Genomic DNA, 14,266 nt, shown 5'->3' on the forward strand with positions numbered 1-14,266 from the left:
CCCAACTTCTCACATCATCTGACCTCCACCAGCTCACATACATAATTTACCACATCACGAAGGAAAGTCAGGGAATTCTTTTTAAGGATTTCATGTTAAACAGTTGATAGCTTTAATGAGCTATACCTTGATATATTTAAAACTCATGCAAACACTCTTAGGTCAAAGGATTTCATCTTCAGTGGTCACATTCCACAGAGTTGGGAAGTTTAAACTTTTAAAGTTCCGTGGGTAGTTAACGGTAACTATCTAGTACACCAGTCTTCTGTGGGTTTGAAAATGAAGCCAGCTGCTCTAAAGACATCCGCACCACTTGATTCTGTAAACTCACCCTTTGGACTCTACCCTAAAAATACACTTGAATAGAAGCACTAAACTCCGAAGACCTCAAGGTTGCCCGGCGGCGGGAGACCGGCCCAGAGTGGGAGGGGCGAAGGAGGGGTCAGAGCACCGCCCTCGCCCCACCCCCGCCAAGCTGGCCCAGCCCCTCTCACGCTCCCTTAAAAAAAAAAAAAAAAAAAAAAAAAAAAAAAAAGCGCGGGCGCTCCTTGCGCAGGCGCAGTACTGCTTGTGCCTGAGCGGCGCTTGCGTGGTGACTACTAGTGGGATGGCGGAGTTGGTGCCTTTCGTGGTTCCCACCCGAAGTAACAAAACCTTGCTGGTGTGGGAGCTGAGCTCCGGACCCGGAACCAAGGCCTTGCAGGTGAGCTAGCCAGAGTGGAGGGAAGGATGGAGAAAGCTGCCCCAGCCCCAATAACTGGGAGTCCCAGGCCAGGTGACCACCTCCTTGCCCGAGCCTCGCGCCGCAAGGTGACCCCTGCCTGAGCCCCTGCCGCCATGTGACCCCCACCAAGCCTTGTGCTGCCAGGTGATCCCTCGCCCTTAAGGAGCTTGTAAACTACTGATGAGGAAAGATGCACAAACAAATCAATAAAGAATAGTGCTTTGGCGGAGGGAAGGGAGGCGCCGGTCTTTCTGCGCAGAGCTCTCTGGGACCTCACGGACGCACGCACGCTGGTCTGCATGCCCTCTCCGGGCCAGAGGTCGACTTGGCGCTGAGCCGTGGCCAGGTCCAGAAAGGCGGTGCGCGGCGCCAGCAGCAGGGGCGCCAGGGGCCAGAGCCATTACCCGCTGGAGCTGCAAGGGGGGGGATGGAGCGAGCCAGCAATCGGGGAAGGGAGGGGGCCGCACGCGCACCGCGCCACGCCTGCCCTGTCTGCCTGGCTTCGCGCGAGAGGAGGGAGAGGGAGGGGGCGGTGCCGATAGACCGGGTGCAGCGCGCCCGGTAACGGCCCCCGCGCGCGCCGGGGGGCGGGGCGGGGCCGGCGCGCTCTGACCTCCCCGCGCCCCTCCGGCGGCGGGAGGCAGGAGGTGCTGTGCGCAGGCGCGCCCGGCAGAGACCCTCCCCGCATGGGGTGGGGCATGCGGCAACGGCCTCCAGCTCCCCCCAGGCCTGAGCGGCGACTGCCAACGGGCCGGCGGCGGGCGGAATGGCGGCGGCCGCTGAGGAGGCGCGAGCCCCGGTCAGGCCTCCCCACTCCGTGCTGGACCATGTACTCAACCCACGGACCCCTGTTGCCTGCTCGCGGCGCGGCCTCCTGTGGCCTCGGCGTGTTGGGTCAGTAGCGCCTGGGCCCTGGGACTGCAGGGGTCAAAGGGGTTGGGGTACCGAGTGCGGAGTAACGGTAATGGGGTGTAAGTAAGAGAATGGTGGAGGCAGAGTAAAGGGGGAAGTTACAGAGCTCCGCTTGGCCAACTGGTTAGTGATGGCAGGTGGGAGTGTAGCGGAGTGATGGGCGTGCAGAGTGGGGAGTGACTGGGGACAGCTGTGGTGTTTAGGTGTGGGGTGGAAAAGGTCTGTTGCCATTGGAGGTGAGGCGTGCAGAGTAGCTGGCTTCGTAGCATGAATTAGAATAGGAGCAGGTGAGACCTGCTGGTGTGGAACAGAGAGGGAGAAGGGGACAGGAGCTGTGATTGAGTAGTGGGACTAAGGACAGGTCTTGAGAAGTGAGCGAGGCGCTGTTTGCTCAGAACAGAGTGATATGTTTATGGTGTGCTTTATGGAGAGAGAGGGAGAGACCCAGAAACCTGAGGGGAGTGCACTGGGGAGGCGTTCAGGAAGGGACAGGACGGAAGGATTGTTCCCCCATTGTTTGCTGGGCCCCTTTCCCACCCAGCAGAAGACGAGGAGTTCCTGGTGAGAAAGGTCTTTGTGAAGAGAAGGACGGGCCTAGGTCTCTAGAAGCTATTAGGGTTTTGGAGGGCCCAGCAGGCTTTTGGGGCTCCAGTCCCCCAGTGGTAGGGGATGGAGTTGTCCTAGTGTCTTGAGTCCCTTCCAGTGTTGGCTGTTTTGTTCCTCTCCTGTTGCCTCAATGTCTACTTTTTCTTTTGTCAACACCTTACAGAACCGGGTCTTGAGGCCAGTGCCTCACACAGGGGCCCCCCTAGGCCAGCCTCACACAGGGGCCCCCCTAGGCCAGCCTTCTGAAGCCGTGGGCCGGGGTGGGGCAGGGAGGGTCAGCCCAGGTCAGATTGATCTAGACCAGGGGGAAGCATGGAATGATGGGGACCAGGGCTAGGGCGGCTCCGTTCTCTCTTCATGGTCTTCCCCTAGCAGGGGCCTCCTCTGCTGGTTCCACTTCCCCCAGGGAGCCCACTCGCAGCCTAGGCCAGCCCCAGGAGCCCAGCCAGGGGTGGGACCCAGCCTAAGGCTGGCTGTGCTACCACCTAGCTCCTGGAGCAGGAGATTGGACCCCTCGGACTGGTCCCCTGGTGAGGGAAGAACCGTCCTGTGCATATCCTCAAGGAGACACCTGGCACTGTTGCCTTCCCTGGGCAGAGACTTGTAATGATTTTCTTGTCTGCCTCTTCGTCTGTGCCTTTTCTTTGGAGGAGTTGACCACATCCTCCCATCTTTTGGGCAAGCGGGCTGGATGAGAAAAAGAAAAAAAAAAAAAGAATAACACTTTGAATTTATTTGTATTATTTAAATTTTTATGAATGTATTTGTATACTACAGGATGCTATCTAAAGTTGAAATAGAGGTTTAAGAAAGAACTAGCAATGTAAGAAATCCACAGTAATGTGTAAGTTATTTAGAGAGTTAACATGAGATATTTGCACTCTCAAAGAAGCTTGCTAATGCAGATGATGCTAGAAGAATGCTAATTCTTTTAGTTGTTTATAAAATGTATAGAGGTATGTGTGTTCCTTCTTCTCACAGCGTTTAGTAACTTGGGGAGTGGGGCTGCTACAGGTTCAGGTCCTACTTCAGTGGCGGGTCCATCTTATCTCCTCTTCAGGTCATATTCTCAAGCAGGAGCTACGGGATGACATGACTAAAACCGTTAACTTCCTTTACTTACCCACAAGCCTGTAAGAGGCTTCTGCAGGACTTCCTTGGTTGCTTTCATCATCACCTTCACCAGCAGAGGTCAGGGAAACCTTCCGATTAATCAGGGGCCCTGGAAGTGATACAGAAAAGTATTGATTTAAAAGTAATAACATTTATTTAGGGCTTACTATGAACTCATTGCTTAAAATGTGGTTCTATTTAATCTTCACAACCACTCTATGAAATTGGTATTGATAAATCTCAGGTGTATCCAAAATAATTCTCTGTCAAGTTGTGTTATTTTTAGGTCTCTTGCCTCTTTAGGTTCATCTGGGGACCAGACATAAGGGGTTCAACCTAATGCCCTTCCCCTAAGCATCTCCAGATGCCAAGGAATGGCCAGTTACTACTTTGGATTCAATGGATGGTCAAAAAGAATCATAAAGGTAAACTGTAGATTTTCTTTGACTAACCAGACTCCTTTCAACATTGAAATCCTAGACTTTAGAGAGTAGACTAGAACTGGGTTGTGGGGAGATGTGAGAGACCTCCAGCTGGAAGTATCTAAGCACTGACCTGCCACGTAGAATTAATGATAACCTCAATGATTTGGTGGTGGTGTTCCTAATTTTCTCCAGTATCTGTATGGTATATAATAGAAAATAGTTGTCCGTATCTAGTAATTCATTTGCAAGTCTTGCTTGATTTTGAAGCAACAGGACACCTACTATTAAGTGGGCTTGCTGGAGTTTAGTTTTTACTTCTAATAACAAAATATTTTGAAGTCTTGCCTTTAATTCAAAGTCCTGGGTAGGGGTGTAACTCAGTGGTAGAGCATGTGCTTAGCATGCATGAGGTCCTGGGATCAATCCCCAGTACCTCCGTTAAAAGAAAAAAAAACAAAAAAACTCATCACCAAAATTCTACCAGCTTCAGGATCTTTCTGACCTTGAAGAAAGGGAAAATGAAGATACTGTGGCACCACATTAGAAGCAAAGCCTGAAGTTCTGTGCTTTAGAGGTGGTGTTGCTGTCCTATGAGTGCAGGAGTCCTGGAGCTGGCATGGCCGAGGAACCCTTGGATAAGCTGGAGGAAGGTCTGTTTTCCAGTGTGTGGTGGGTGGTGAGGGGGTGGGATTTCTCCTTTTTCCTTTCTTTCCGAAACTCATTTTTTCAGATACATCATCACCTTCGCTAAGTAACTAAAGCCCTGGGCAGAGTTTTTCTGCCTTGCCATTATAGGTTCTTATCTTAGGCAATGCCTGACAGAACCTTTAACTTTAAAATTTTAGAGCTGACTGCCTGCCAAGAAGCTTAGGAAGAGGGAAAATTTTTTTTTTCCATTTTTGGTTAATAATTTGTTTTGTGCTAAAATAGTCCTTCCCAATACAGATCTCTTGTATCCTTCAGTTATCCCAACAAAATCATCATCTAAAGATTTAAACTCTTGTGTAAATGTTCAGTCCTATGCCTTCTGTATTAGGACTTGAGTGGATGAAGTCAAATGTTGATCCCTAGAAGGGTTTTTCCAGCTGGTACCGAGTTTTCTCTTAGAAACCATGGCAGTTGGGGTTAGGGTTTTAAGTCAGAGGCAGATCTGTTAATTAATGGAATGGAGGAGGCTCCACCATCCACCTGAGTGGCTGATGCTCTGGGAGAGGCCAGATCATCTGCATTACCACCAAGCCTGTCTCATTGTGTGATTCCAGCTGTTTATGCATGGGAGAGCAGGAGTGTAGTTTCAGCTTGTCCATTTGAAATCTGAGTGATGTGAGATTTGTGCCACATTCTTGGCTTGCATCTCCTGTCTAGTACTTCAGGAACTTCCAGCATCGATCTGGGCAGTAAAAAGGTGCCCTGCCAGGATATACCTACAACAGAGCCACTGAACCACACACTTGTGTTGTACCTGCCCTTAGTTGCTATGATAATGATATAAAAATTACAGATGCATTTTTCTTTTTAAATGTATAACATAAAAATCAGTTATTCAGATAGGCATTTTAAATCCATTTGTTTTTCTTGGATTAGGGCCATTATCATTTCTTGTGAAAAGGAAGATAACCCAGAAGCTTGCTATTCAAAAGTCTATGACAGATGCATTCCAGAAACTGCTGATTGTGGTTTTAGGTAAGACTTTTTTTTTTTTTAAAGGGAGATAATTAGGTTTATTCATTTATTTACTTGTTCATAGAGGAGGTGCTGGGGGTTGAACCCAGGACCTCATGCTTGCTAAGCATGTGCTCTGCCACTTGAACTATACCCTCCCCACTCTAAGATTTTCTTGGTTGTCCTTGAAGTGCTTCAGTTTTAAGGAGCAAATAAACATACTTGAAAAGTTAATTGAATAAAAATAATGATCACCTAAAACACGATACACTCTTTCATTCACCAAATTCCTTCACAGCAGCAGTCTTAAATTTGTTCTCTGTGGCATTTCTGAGAAGAATGACAGCAAGAATTGTCTCCAGGGTACAAATGTAGAATGCCTTGTCTCAGTTCATATGGAAAGTGTTCGATCCAGTTCTTCTTTCTTGATTGCTTGCTTATACAGGTTAGTACAGCTGTTATAAGCCTTGAACACATGTGTTCGAGTCCTAACTCTGTCTCTTAGATTTTTTTTTAACAGCAGTTTTAGGTTTTCTAGCCAGAGAGGTTTGAAGGTATTTATTACCTCTAAGCTGCATTGTCTTTATCTACAAAATATGGTTAGTAATTCAGCTTACCTCATGGGGGATCATGTAAGAGTAAATGAGATGGTGAATGTAAAAAGCTTAGAACTGTGCCTGGAATATGGTAAGCAGACAAAATATATTGACTTTTATTATTACCATTGTTGTTTCCCTATTGAAGAGTTTACTAGATTGTGTTTTTGGAATCAGTTCAGTTTTAGTTTTCATTTCTTATGTGTTGTATGAAAATGATTCTTGTAATAATTAGCTATGTTTTTGTGAGCCTTGAAAGTGGTCATGCTATTAAATGGCGTTGATCGTGTTCTCCATTGAGTTATACAGTGGTGAGAATGTCACAGTTTCCACCCAAAGGAAACTTTATGTTTGTACATTCCGGGAGCCGAGTCATTCCCCTGCTTCACAGCCCTGCAGACTGAGACACTGAGAAATTCTAAAGATGTCAGAGACCTTATTTGCTTGTTAAGAGTTGACCATGGATTGGTCTCAGCCTCCCAACCCAGCTCAGCCTTCCTGTGAAGGTCGACTTCCCTGGTAATTAGGCAGAATCTCCATCAGCTGTCAACTTTTGATTAACAACCTAAATGTCTGGGTTGTTTGCCTGATCCTAATATGCTGAAAGTATTCCTTATATGCCATACTCACAAGTCCTTCGACCAGAAAGCCTCGTGACTGGTTTGCTTTGAGGAAGTTATATTGTCCAGAAGGTACATGGGCCAGTTTCTGCCAGTAGTGTTCAAATGCTTTCTCTCCCTCCCTCCCTCTCTCTCTCTCTCTCTCTCTCTCTCTCTCTCTCTCTCTCTCTCTCTCCCTCTCCCTCTCCCTCTCCCTCTCCCTCCCTCTCCCTCCCTCCCTCCCCCCCCCAAAGCTTTGTTCGTTGTTTCTGGTGGAATTTGGGGTCCAAGGAGTAGACGCTTGGCCTTGCTTTCTATTATGAAGTATCTATTACAGTCCAATGGTGTCTATCCCAGGTTTGAACTCACTTTGACTCCCACCTAATGCCTTACTATTTAATCATACTATGATTGAACATTTTTGTTTCTGACAGCTTTTACTTTCTATGTCATCATTTCTCAGTTCTTATTTCCAAGAACATAAAGTTTTTTTGAACCAAGTAAAGTTGGTACTTCTTATACGTTTTCACAAATAGTTGTGATAAAAACTGAAGTGTCAGATGAGGGAACTACTAGGAAAATGCTCTTATTTTCTGCTTTTAGAAATCAACAATGTCTAATTTTTGGGTGCTACCATTGTATACAGGAAGTTTTAGAACAAGAAAAATTCTGACTTGATCCTCATTAACTTTATTTCAGAAAGCAGTAAAATGGCTGCAGTGCACAGACCCTGTGAAGAGGTCACAGATGCTAGAACTGAAGAGGAACTACAGGATTTAATCCAAGTATGTGGAGATAAAAACTCGAGGGGCACACAGCCAGGGTCACCATAATTCAAAACAACCAGCAGGATTTGGAAGACTTTGACTTGTCCACTCAGCTCTGTCATCCTTAGGGAAATGTGAAACTCTGAAACTGCTTTTGAGGCAGAGAATTTCTGGGGCTTTTCCTGAAGTCCTGACCCTTGGCTCTGACCCCTTACTTGAAATTTGGAGAGCAGGACTGAGGGCCATTGGTGTGCTTCTACAGTTGTGGACACAGGAGAAGACACAGGTCTTTTAAAACTCCCCTTAAGCAGAATCCCAGGCATTTAGGAACCAAGTTAACTAGGGCCTTAAGTGGGATTATGATGCAGCATTTGAAAACTGTGAATGCCTTTCAAATAAGGTATGTTGTTACCCAGATCTCAGCATCTCATATGTATTTTATGTGAAATATTTTGCTGAGAAACCTTTCTATAAGTCAATTACATGGATACCCTGAATTAGGGATTAAGTTGTCAAAGTAATTTCTAAAAGAAAATATTAATGTACTGCACGTAAGACTTTTTTAAGGAGTAAAAATGTGTTTCACGTAATTGAGAACTTAATTTGCAGCTAGATTTCTAATTATGTAACTCACCCAGCGTTGCCAAGTTTGTTATGAAGGGAAGAAAGTTGAGAAAGAAAAGATGGTTGTATTCTGAAAAAGTATTTGAAGTTTTTTCTGCACAAGATACTTATTTTAATTCAATTTATATCAAATTATTTTTAATTCAGTTTAAATCAGGGACACTTCAATCATATCCAAGTTTGGATAGCTTCTTGTGAAATGCGAGCGGAAGGGATTCAGTATTGATGCTAAAGTTTTCAGAAAGCTGATTATAACAACAGACCCATTCCTCATTGGCCAATGTTGGAATCAATTCCATTTAAAAACCATTATGTGCTTCATTCTGGAATAAGATGAAGCGCCTTCTCCATGCAGTTTAGTGGCCAGAGGGTGTGCCAGACAATTAAAAAGGACTAAAGTTAAAGAGATGATTATAAGGGCTGTGAAGGAAGTAAAGTGGGTGCTAGTTGCAGTATTTCAAGAAAATTATTTAACATGCTGTTTTTTGAGAGGGAAGAGGTAATGAGGTTTTTATTTACTTACATATATTCTGTTTTTTTTAAGTTTTTTTATTGAAGTATAGTCAGTTTATAATGTGTCAACTTCTGGTGTACAGCATAATACTTCAGTCATATAGGAACATACATATATTCATTTTTATATTCTTTTTAACTATAAGTTACTAGAAGATACTGAATATAGTTCCCTGTGCTATACAGTATAAACTTGTTTATCTATTTTATATATAGTATTTAGTATCTTCAACTCCCAGTTTATCCCTTCCCACCCCTTTCCCCACTGTTTATTTATTTTCAGTGGAGGTACTGGGGATTGAATCCAGGACCTTGTGCGTGCTAGGTACACACTCTAACCATGGAGCCATACCTCCCCCCAACACGCCAACTTTAATGTCCTTGGTGTCTTCTCCATGTGTCCACACAGGGTAGACCTCTGAAAAGTGGCAGTGTAATTTTTTCTAGACTAATGGCTGTGCTGAGACAAGGTGAGATGGGATAAATTGGGAGTTGAAGATTTGAAGATACTAAATACTATATATAAAATAGATAAACAAGTTTATACTGTATAGCACAGGGAACTGTATTCAGTATCTTCTAGTAACTTATGGTTAAAAAGAATATAAAAATGAATATATGTATGTTCCTATATGACTGAAGTATCATGCTGTACAACAGAAGTTGACACATTATAAACTGACTATACTATACTTCAATAAAAAAAAATTAAAAAAAAACAGAATATATGTAAATAAATAAAAACCTCATTACCTCTTCCCTCTCAAAAAACAGCATGTTAAATAATTTTCTTGAAATACTGCAACTAGCACCCACTTTACTTCCTTCCTCATGCTGCTGTAAAGGGCTGTTCACTTGGTTTCCAACACTCTTTCTCAGAGTGAATTGCTCACCTACTCCAAAACCCTTCCTGCAGAAACTTTGGAGTCGTCACTGATTCAGTGGTAACCCCTAATAATAGAGTGGTGAATTTCATAATCAGACATGGATGCTGAGAGTTTAGAAGACATGGCAATATTTTAGAATAACTAACTGTAAGGTGTATTCACCTCCTGCCGCCCTAACTGGTGCTCATTTTGTAGGTCAGCTACTTTTCTTGGAAGCATTATGGTCAAGGGGAGGAAGAATGTCTCTGAGATTTCAGCTTTGAGGAGGAGGAGTTCAGATGGCCAGAACTGGACTAGCACTTTTGAATTTCCCTAAGTCTGGTTCCTGTGACTTCCTTGGGAAGCTCTGCATCACCCTCGCCTCTGCCCCTGCGCTGCTGGAGTCTGGGCCCACTCTGGTCTGCAGCCCAAATACTGCTTCGTTGTGCTGGGGGCCAGGCAGGGGTTGGAGAGAGGGCCCGGCAGGAGGTAAGTGTCACCTTTGCTGGGGGAAAGATGGCTTGGACCCTGGTAAAAAGCCTGACTGTGGTTGCATCTCCACTCTGACCTAATAAAGGAGGTGTCACTACAGGGTGGGGCATGAGGCAGGGGAGGGGCGCACGTGTAGCCAAGCTGCCATTTTGCTTCGGTGTCTGTTCAGTGTGCCTGGCCAGTTTCCTACTAGCCTGTGTCACTGTGCCCAAATCGTCTTTGTGTTATGTTTCCCCAGTATTTTTGGTTGCTGCAGCTCTTTGCTTGGCAACCACTCTGGCTGCTGGTCCAGGGATGGCCCCTGAGGTGGTCCCTGGGCTCTGTCCAGCAGACCCCCAACTCACAATCAGGGGAGAGTTTAATTCTTTCACACAGGAGTCAGCTGAGACTACTTCTGTACACGGATGTGGAGTCAAATGGAGAGCTGCCTGCAGGTAGATGTTGCTGTTCCACGTCAAGGTGAGAATGACAGGATAACCCAGCATCAAAAGCTCCCAGAGGAGGTTCCAGTGCTAGGCTGGGATCAGAATCAGGCCCCAGCTCTGTCTCGACCTAAAGGTAATAAGATCAAAGCTGTAGATATAGATCTACCTTTGGATCTTCTGGGAAGCCCAGATCAGCCTCCAGAGCCCCCTGAGGAGGCTGAAATGTCCTCATCCCTGCAGGAGGCCCAGGCTCAGCGTCCAGAGCCCACTCAGGAGGTTGAGTCTCCACCCCAGCAAGAGGGTCCTGCTCAAAATCCACAGACCCCTGGGAAGGTTGAATCTTTTCCGCCCCAGGCAGAGGCCCAGGCTCAGCGTCCAGAGGACACTGAAGAGACAGAACCAGCTCCACTTCAGCAGGGGGCTCTGTCTCAGCCTTCAGAGGGCCCTGAGGAAGTAGGCGCTGCAGTCCCTTGGGGGGAGGGAGGGCTTCAGGAGCTTTTAGCTGAACAATTAAGGCCTCATGGTCCCAATGAGAATGAAGCTCAGCAGTCAGACCTGCACAGTGTCAGTGTTAACCCTGTGGATCTGGCACTTACTATAAATCCAGAGGTCACTAATGTGGTTGAAACTTCTCCAGTTCTGCAGGAGGCCCCCTATCAGCCTCCAGAGAGCCCTGAGGAGGTGGAACCTTCTCCAGTCCAGGAGGAAGCTGCGTCTCAGCCTCCAGAGAGCCCTGAGGAGGTGCAACCTTCACTTGAGCAGGAGGCCCAGGCTCAGCCTGCAGAGCATCCTGAGGAGGCGGAACCTCCTTCATTCCCTCAGGAGGCCCAGGCTCAGCCTGCAGAGCGCCCTGAGTATGACTCTGCCCCACTCCAGCAAGAGGCCCCAGCGCAAGTGCCAGGGTTCCCTGGTGAGACTGTACCTCAGTTTCCAGCGAGTGACGAGGCAGTAGCTCGACATGGAAGTAAGTATCCAGCTCACTCCAAGCTGTCCAGTGTTACACTTAAACCTGTGGATTTGGAACTTATGGTCACTCCAGAGCCTGCTAAGGAAGGCGAGTTTACTGCAGCCCAGCAGGAGCCCCGGCCTCAGCCTCCTGAATATTCTGTGGAGGCAGAACCTTCTCCAACCCCGCAGGATGCCACAGGTCAGCCTCCAGAGCCTCCTGAGGAAGCTGAGCCTTCTCCAGGTGAACAGGGACAACCGGCTCAGCCTTATGAGCCTAATGGGGAAGTTGTACCCTTTTCAACCCAGCAGGAGAGCCCAGCTCAGCCCACAGAGCATCCTGAGGTGGTGAAACCAGCCACCCAGCAGGAGAGCCCAGCTCAGTCTCCAGCAGAGATAGAGCCTTCCGCAACCCAGCAGGAAAGCACAGCTCAACGTCCACAGTCTCCCGCTGAGGCCGAACCCTCTCCAGCTCATTCTCAAGATCATGTGACAACAGCTTCTCCTCCAGGCCAGGATCAAGCTCAGTCTCTGCAGTGGCCCAGTGTCACTGTTAAACCTGTGGACCTTGCACTCACCATAACTTCAGGGCCCACAAGTGAAGCTGGACCTTCTCCGCCCCAACAGGAGGCCTCATCTCAGTCTGCAGGGTCCCCTGAGCAGTTGGAACCGTTACTGGTCGAGCAGGAGGTTCCGGAACAGCCTCCAGCCCCCTCAGGAAATGGTGAACCTTCTCCAGTCCAGCTTGAGCCCCCAACTCAGCCTCCAGAGACCTCTACAGCTGCCACAGCTCAACATCCAGTACATAATGAGGTGACGTTCTCACCTGCAGGGCCAGGTGAAGCTCAGCATCCAGTGATGCCTAGTACCATAGGCAAACCCCTGGATCTCACAGTTGTCATCACTCCAGAGCCTGCTAAGGAGGCTGAAAGTTCCCCAGAGCAGCAGGAGGGCTCTGCTCATTTTCCCGTTTCCCCCGAGCAGGCTGAATTTTCTCCAGTCCAGTCTAAGCCTCTTTCTCCATCTCCGGAGCACCCTGGGAAGGTTGAATCTTTCCCAGGACAACAAGAGGCCACAGCTCAGACTACAGGTCCCCCTGAGGGGGTGGGGCTTTCTTCGGTCCAGGAGGAAGCCCCGGCTCAACCTCCAGAGCCACCTAAGGAGGTTGAGATGACAGTTGGAACACCAGGACAGAATCACGCTCAGCATTCCAGCTCGCCCAGTGTCACTGATAAACCTTTGGACCTGGGGCTTACTGTGACTCCGGGGCCTCTTACAGAGGCTGGACACTCTGCAGCCCTGCAGCAGACGACATCTCATCCAACGTACATGGAGGTGACACCTCCACAGGCAGAGCAGGTGCCGGCTCAGCATCCAGCCATGACTGAGGTCACAGTTCAGCCTTTGGACCTGGAACTTACATTAAGTCCAGAATCTAATATAGATGTTAAACCTCATCCAACCATGCAGGGGACCCTAACCTTGGCCTCCAGAGCCCCCTCAGCCTTCACTGTATCAGGAGGTGACAGTTCCAGCACCAGATCAGGATCACACTGAGCATCTAATGTCATCTAGTGTCACAGAGAAACCATTGGATCTGGAGCTTACCGTGACTTCAGAACCTATTATGGAGGCTGAACACTATATCTCCCCTTCCAAAACACCCTGAGGTGACACTTGTCCATTCAAGCATTGGACTCCAGTCACAGTTCACACTGTGGACCTGGAACTTACTGTAACTGGAGCATCCAGTGTGGAGGTTGAACCTTCAACAAAGCAAGAGACTCCAACTTAGCCTCCAGAGCCACCTAAGGAGGTTGTTGTTCAATATCCACCCCATCAGAAGGTGACAGTTACAATTCCAAGTAAGGATCAAGGTCAGCACCCAACACCGTCCAGCGTCACACCTCATCACGTAAGCCTGAAACTAGCCAAAACTTCAGAACCCACTACAGAGGCTGGAGCAGTCCTGCAGCAGTCTGCAGTCCTGCAGCAGACTACAGCTCCTTCTCCTGAGGTGGCACTTGCACATCCAGACCTGACTCAAGTCACAGTTCCAACTGTAGACCAGGAAGTTACCATAACTCAGCACCCGGGGTCACCTAAGACACCTTCTTCAACTGAGTCTTCAGTGGTGCCTTCTATAACATATACCTCAGAAAAGGAGCAACCAGAACAGAGTGCTCCCACAAGCATAAATGTATGTGAGCTCTGTACCTGTAACAATGAGACCTTGTCCTGCGTTGGTCTCAGCCCAAAGGAGAGACTCCATGGAGTGCCTGTGCCAGAGCCCAACAGCTACAACGGCATCTTCACCGTCCTGTAAGAATTGCTTTTCCTCTTTTGTTCTCTGCATCTTGCCTGACGTGGCAGCCTTTCTTCGAGATCTTCCTGGTTCTTCCTCGTCTCCCCAGCTCATGTTGACTGACTTTCTGTTTTTACCTTTTGTTTGTCTTAGAAGCGATTTCTTATCTTCAATTGCCTTCTTACTATCATTCCTTCTCCAGTCTTCTACTTATAATTGCCCTTATTTTTCCTTCTCTATTTTTTACTCCATTATTTAATTTTTTAACATCTCCCATTTTTGCTCCATCCTCATTACAGCAACATGTCCCTCTCCCCATCTCATTGGTGATAATACAACAAAGTGGTTAAGAGTAGAGATTCTGGAGTCAGACTACCTGGGTGTGAATCCAGGTCTGCCGTTTATTAGCTTTGTGACTCAGTTTCCTCATCTGGAAATTGGGGATTATCACAGTCACCATCTCATAGGATTATTGTGAGATTTAGATAAGTTAACACATTTAAAGCTCTTATATCAGTGTCTAGAATATATCTGAGTGTTAGCCATTATTTTTATTTGATCCCTCAGTTATATTGAGAATTCATCTTTGCCCCCTGGTTTTCTGTATATAGCTCCCATTTTATGCCCAACCAAAAGGTAAGTACTGTGGGAGCCACAGAGGTATGGCATTGTTTCCAGAACATGACAGTGGG

At 47.3% G+C, this 14,266-nt stretch overlaps 1 protein-coding gene across 6 annotated transcripts; it reads left to right on the plus strand.

Annotated features, from left to right (window-relative positions):
* The first annotated feature begins 579 nt into the window (after nucleotides 1–579).
* On the plus strand, nucleotides 580–13,211 carry LOC105103067 (leucine-rich repeat-containing protein 37A-like). Of its 6 annotated transcripts, none has more exons than XM_064495221.1 (8): nucleotides 580–703; nucleotides 3,659–3,780; nucleotides 4,265–4,430; nucleotides 5,365–5,463; nucleotides 5,744–5,887; nucleotides 7,337–7,422; nucleotides 9,624–9,896; nucleotides 10,275–13,211. In XM_064495221.1, the coding sequence occupies exon 8, from the start codon at nucleotides 10,304–10,306 to the stop codon at nucleotides 12,824–12,826; it is 2,523 nt and encodes an 840-aa protein (XP_064351291.1). In that variant the 5' UTR covers nucleotides 580–703; nucleotides 3,659–3,780; nucleotides 4,265–4,430; nucleotides 5,365–5,463; nucleotides 5,744–5,887; nucleotides 7,337–7,422; nucleotides 9,624–9,896; nucleotides 10,275–10,303; the 3' UTR covers nucleotides 12,827–13,211. The 6 variants fall into 6 exon arrangements, with proteins under 6 accessions (XP_064351291.1, XP_064351293.1, XP_064351289.1 ...); XM_064495223.1 differs by lacking the exon at nucleotides 5,744–5,887 and having other exon boundaries at nucleotides 10,275–10,358; nucleotides 10,962–13,211; XM_064495219.1 differs by lacking the exon at nucleotides 5,744–5,887 and having other exon boundaries at nucleotides 3,642–3,780.
* The last annotated feature ends 1,055 nt before the right edge of the window (nucleotides 13,212–14,266 follow it).

Source organism: Camelus dromedarius, chromosome 16 (assembly GCF_036321535.1).
Source record: "Camelus dromedarius isolate mCamDro1 chromosome 16, mCamDro1.pat, whole genome shotgun sequence".
NCBI classification, from domain to species: domain Eukaryota; kingdom Metazoa; phylum Chordata; class Mammalia; order Artiodactyla; family Camelidae; genus Camelus; species Camelus dromedarius.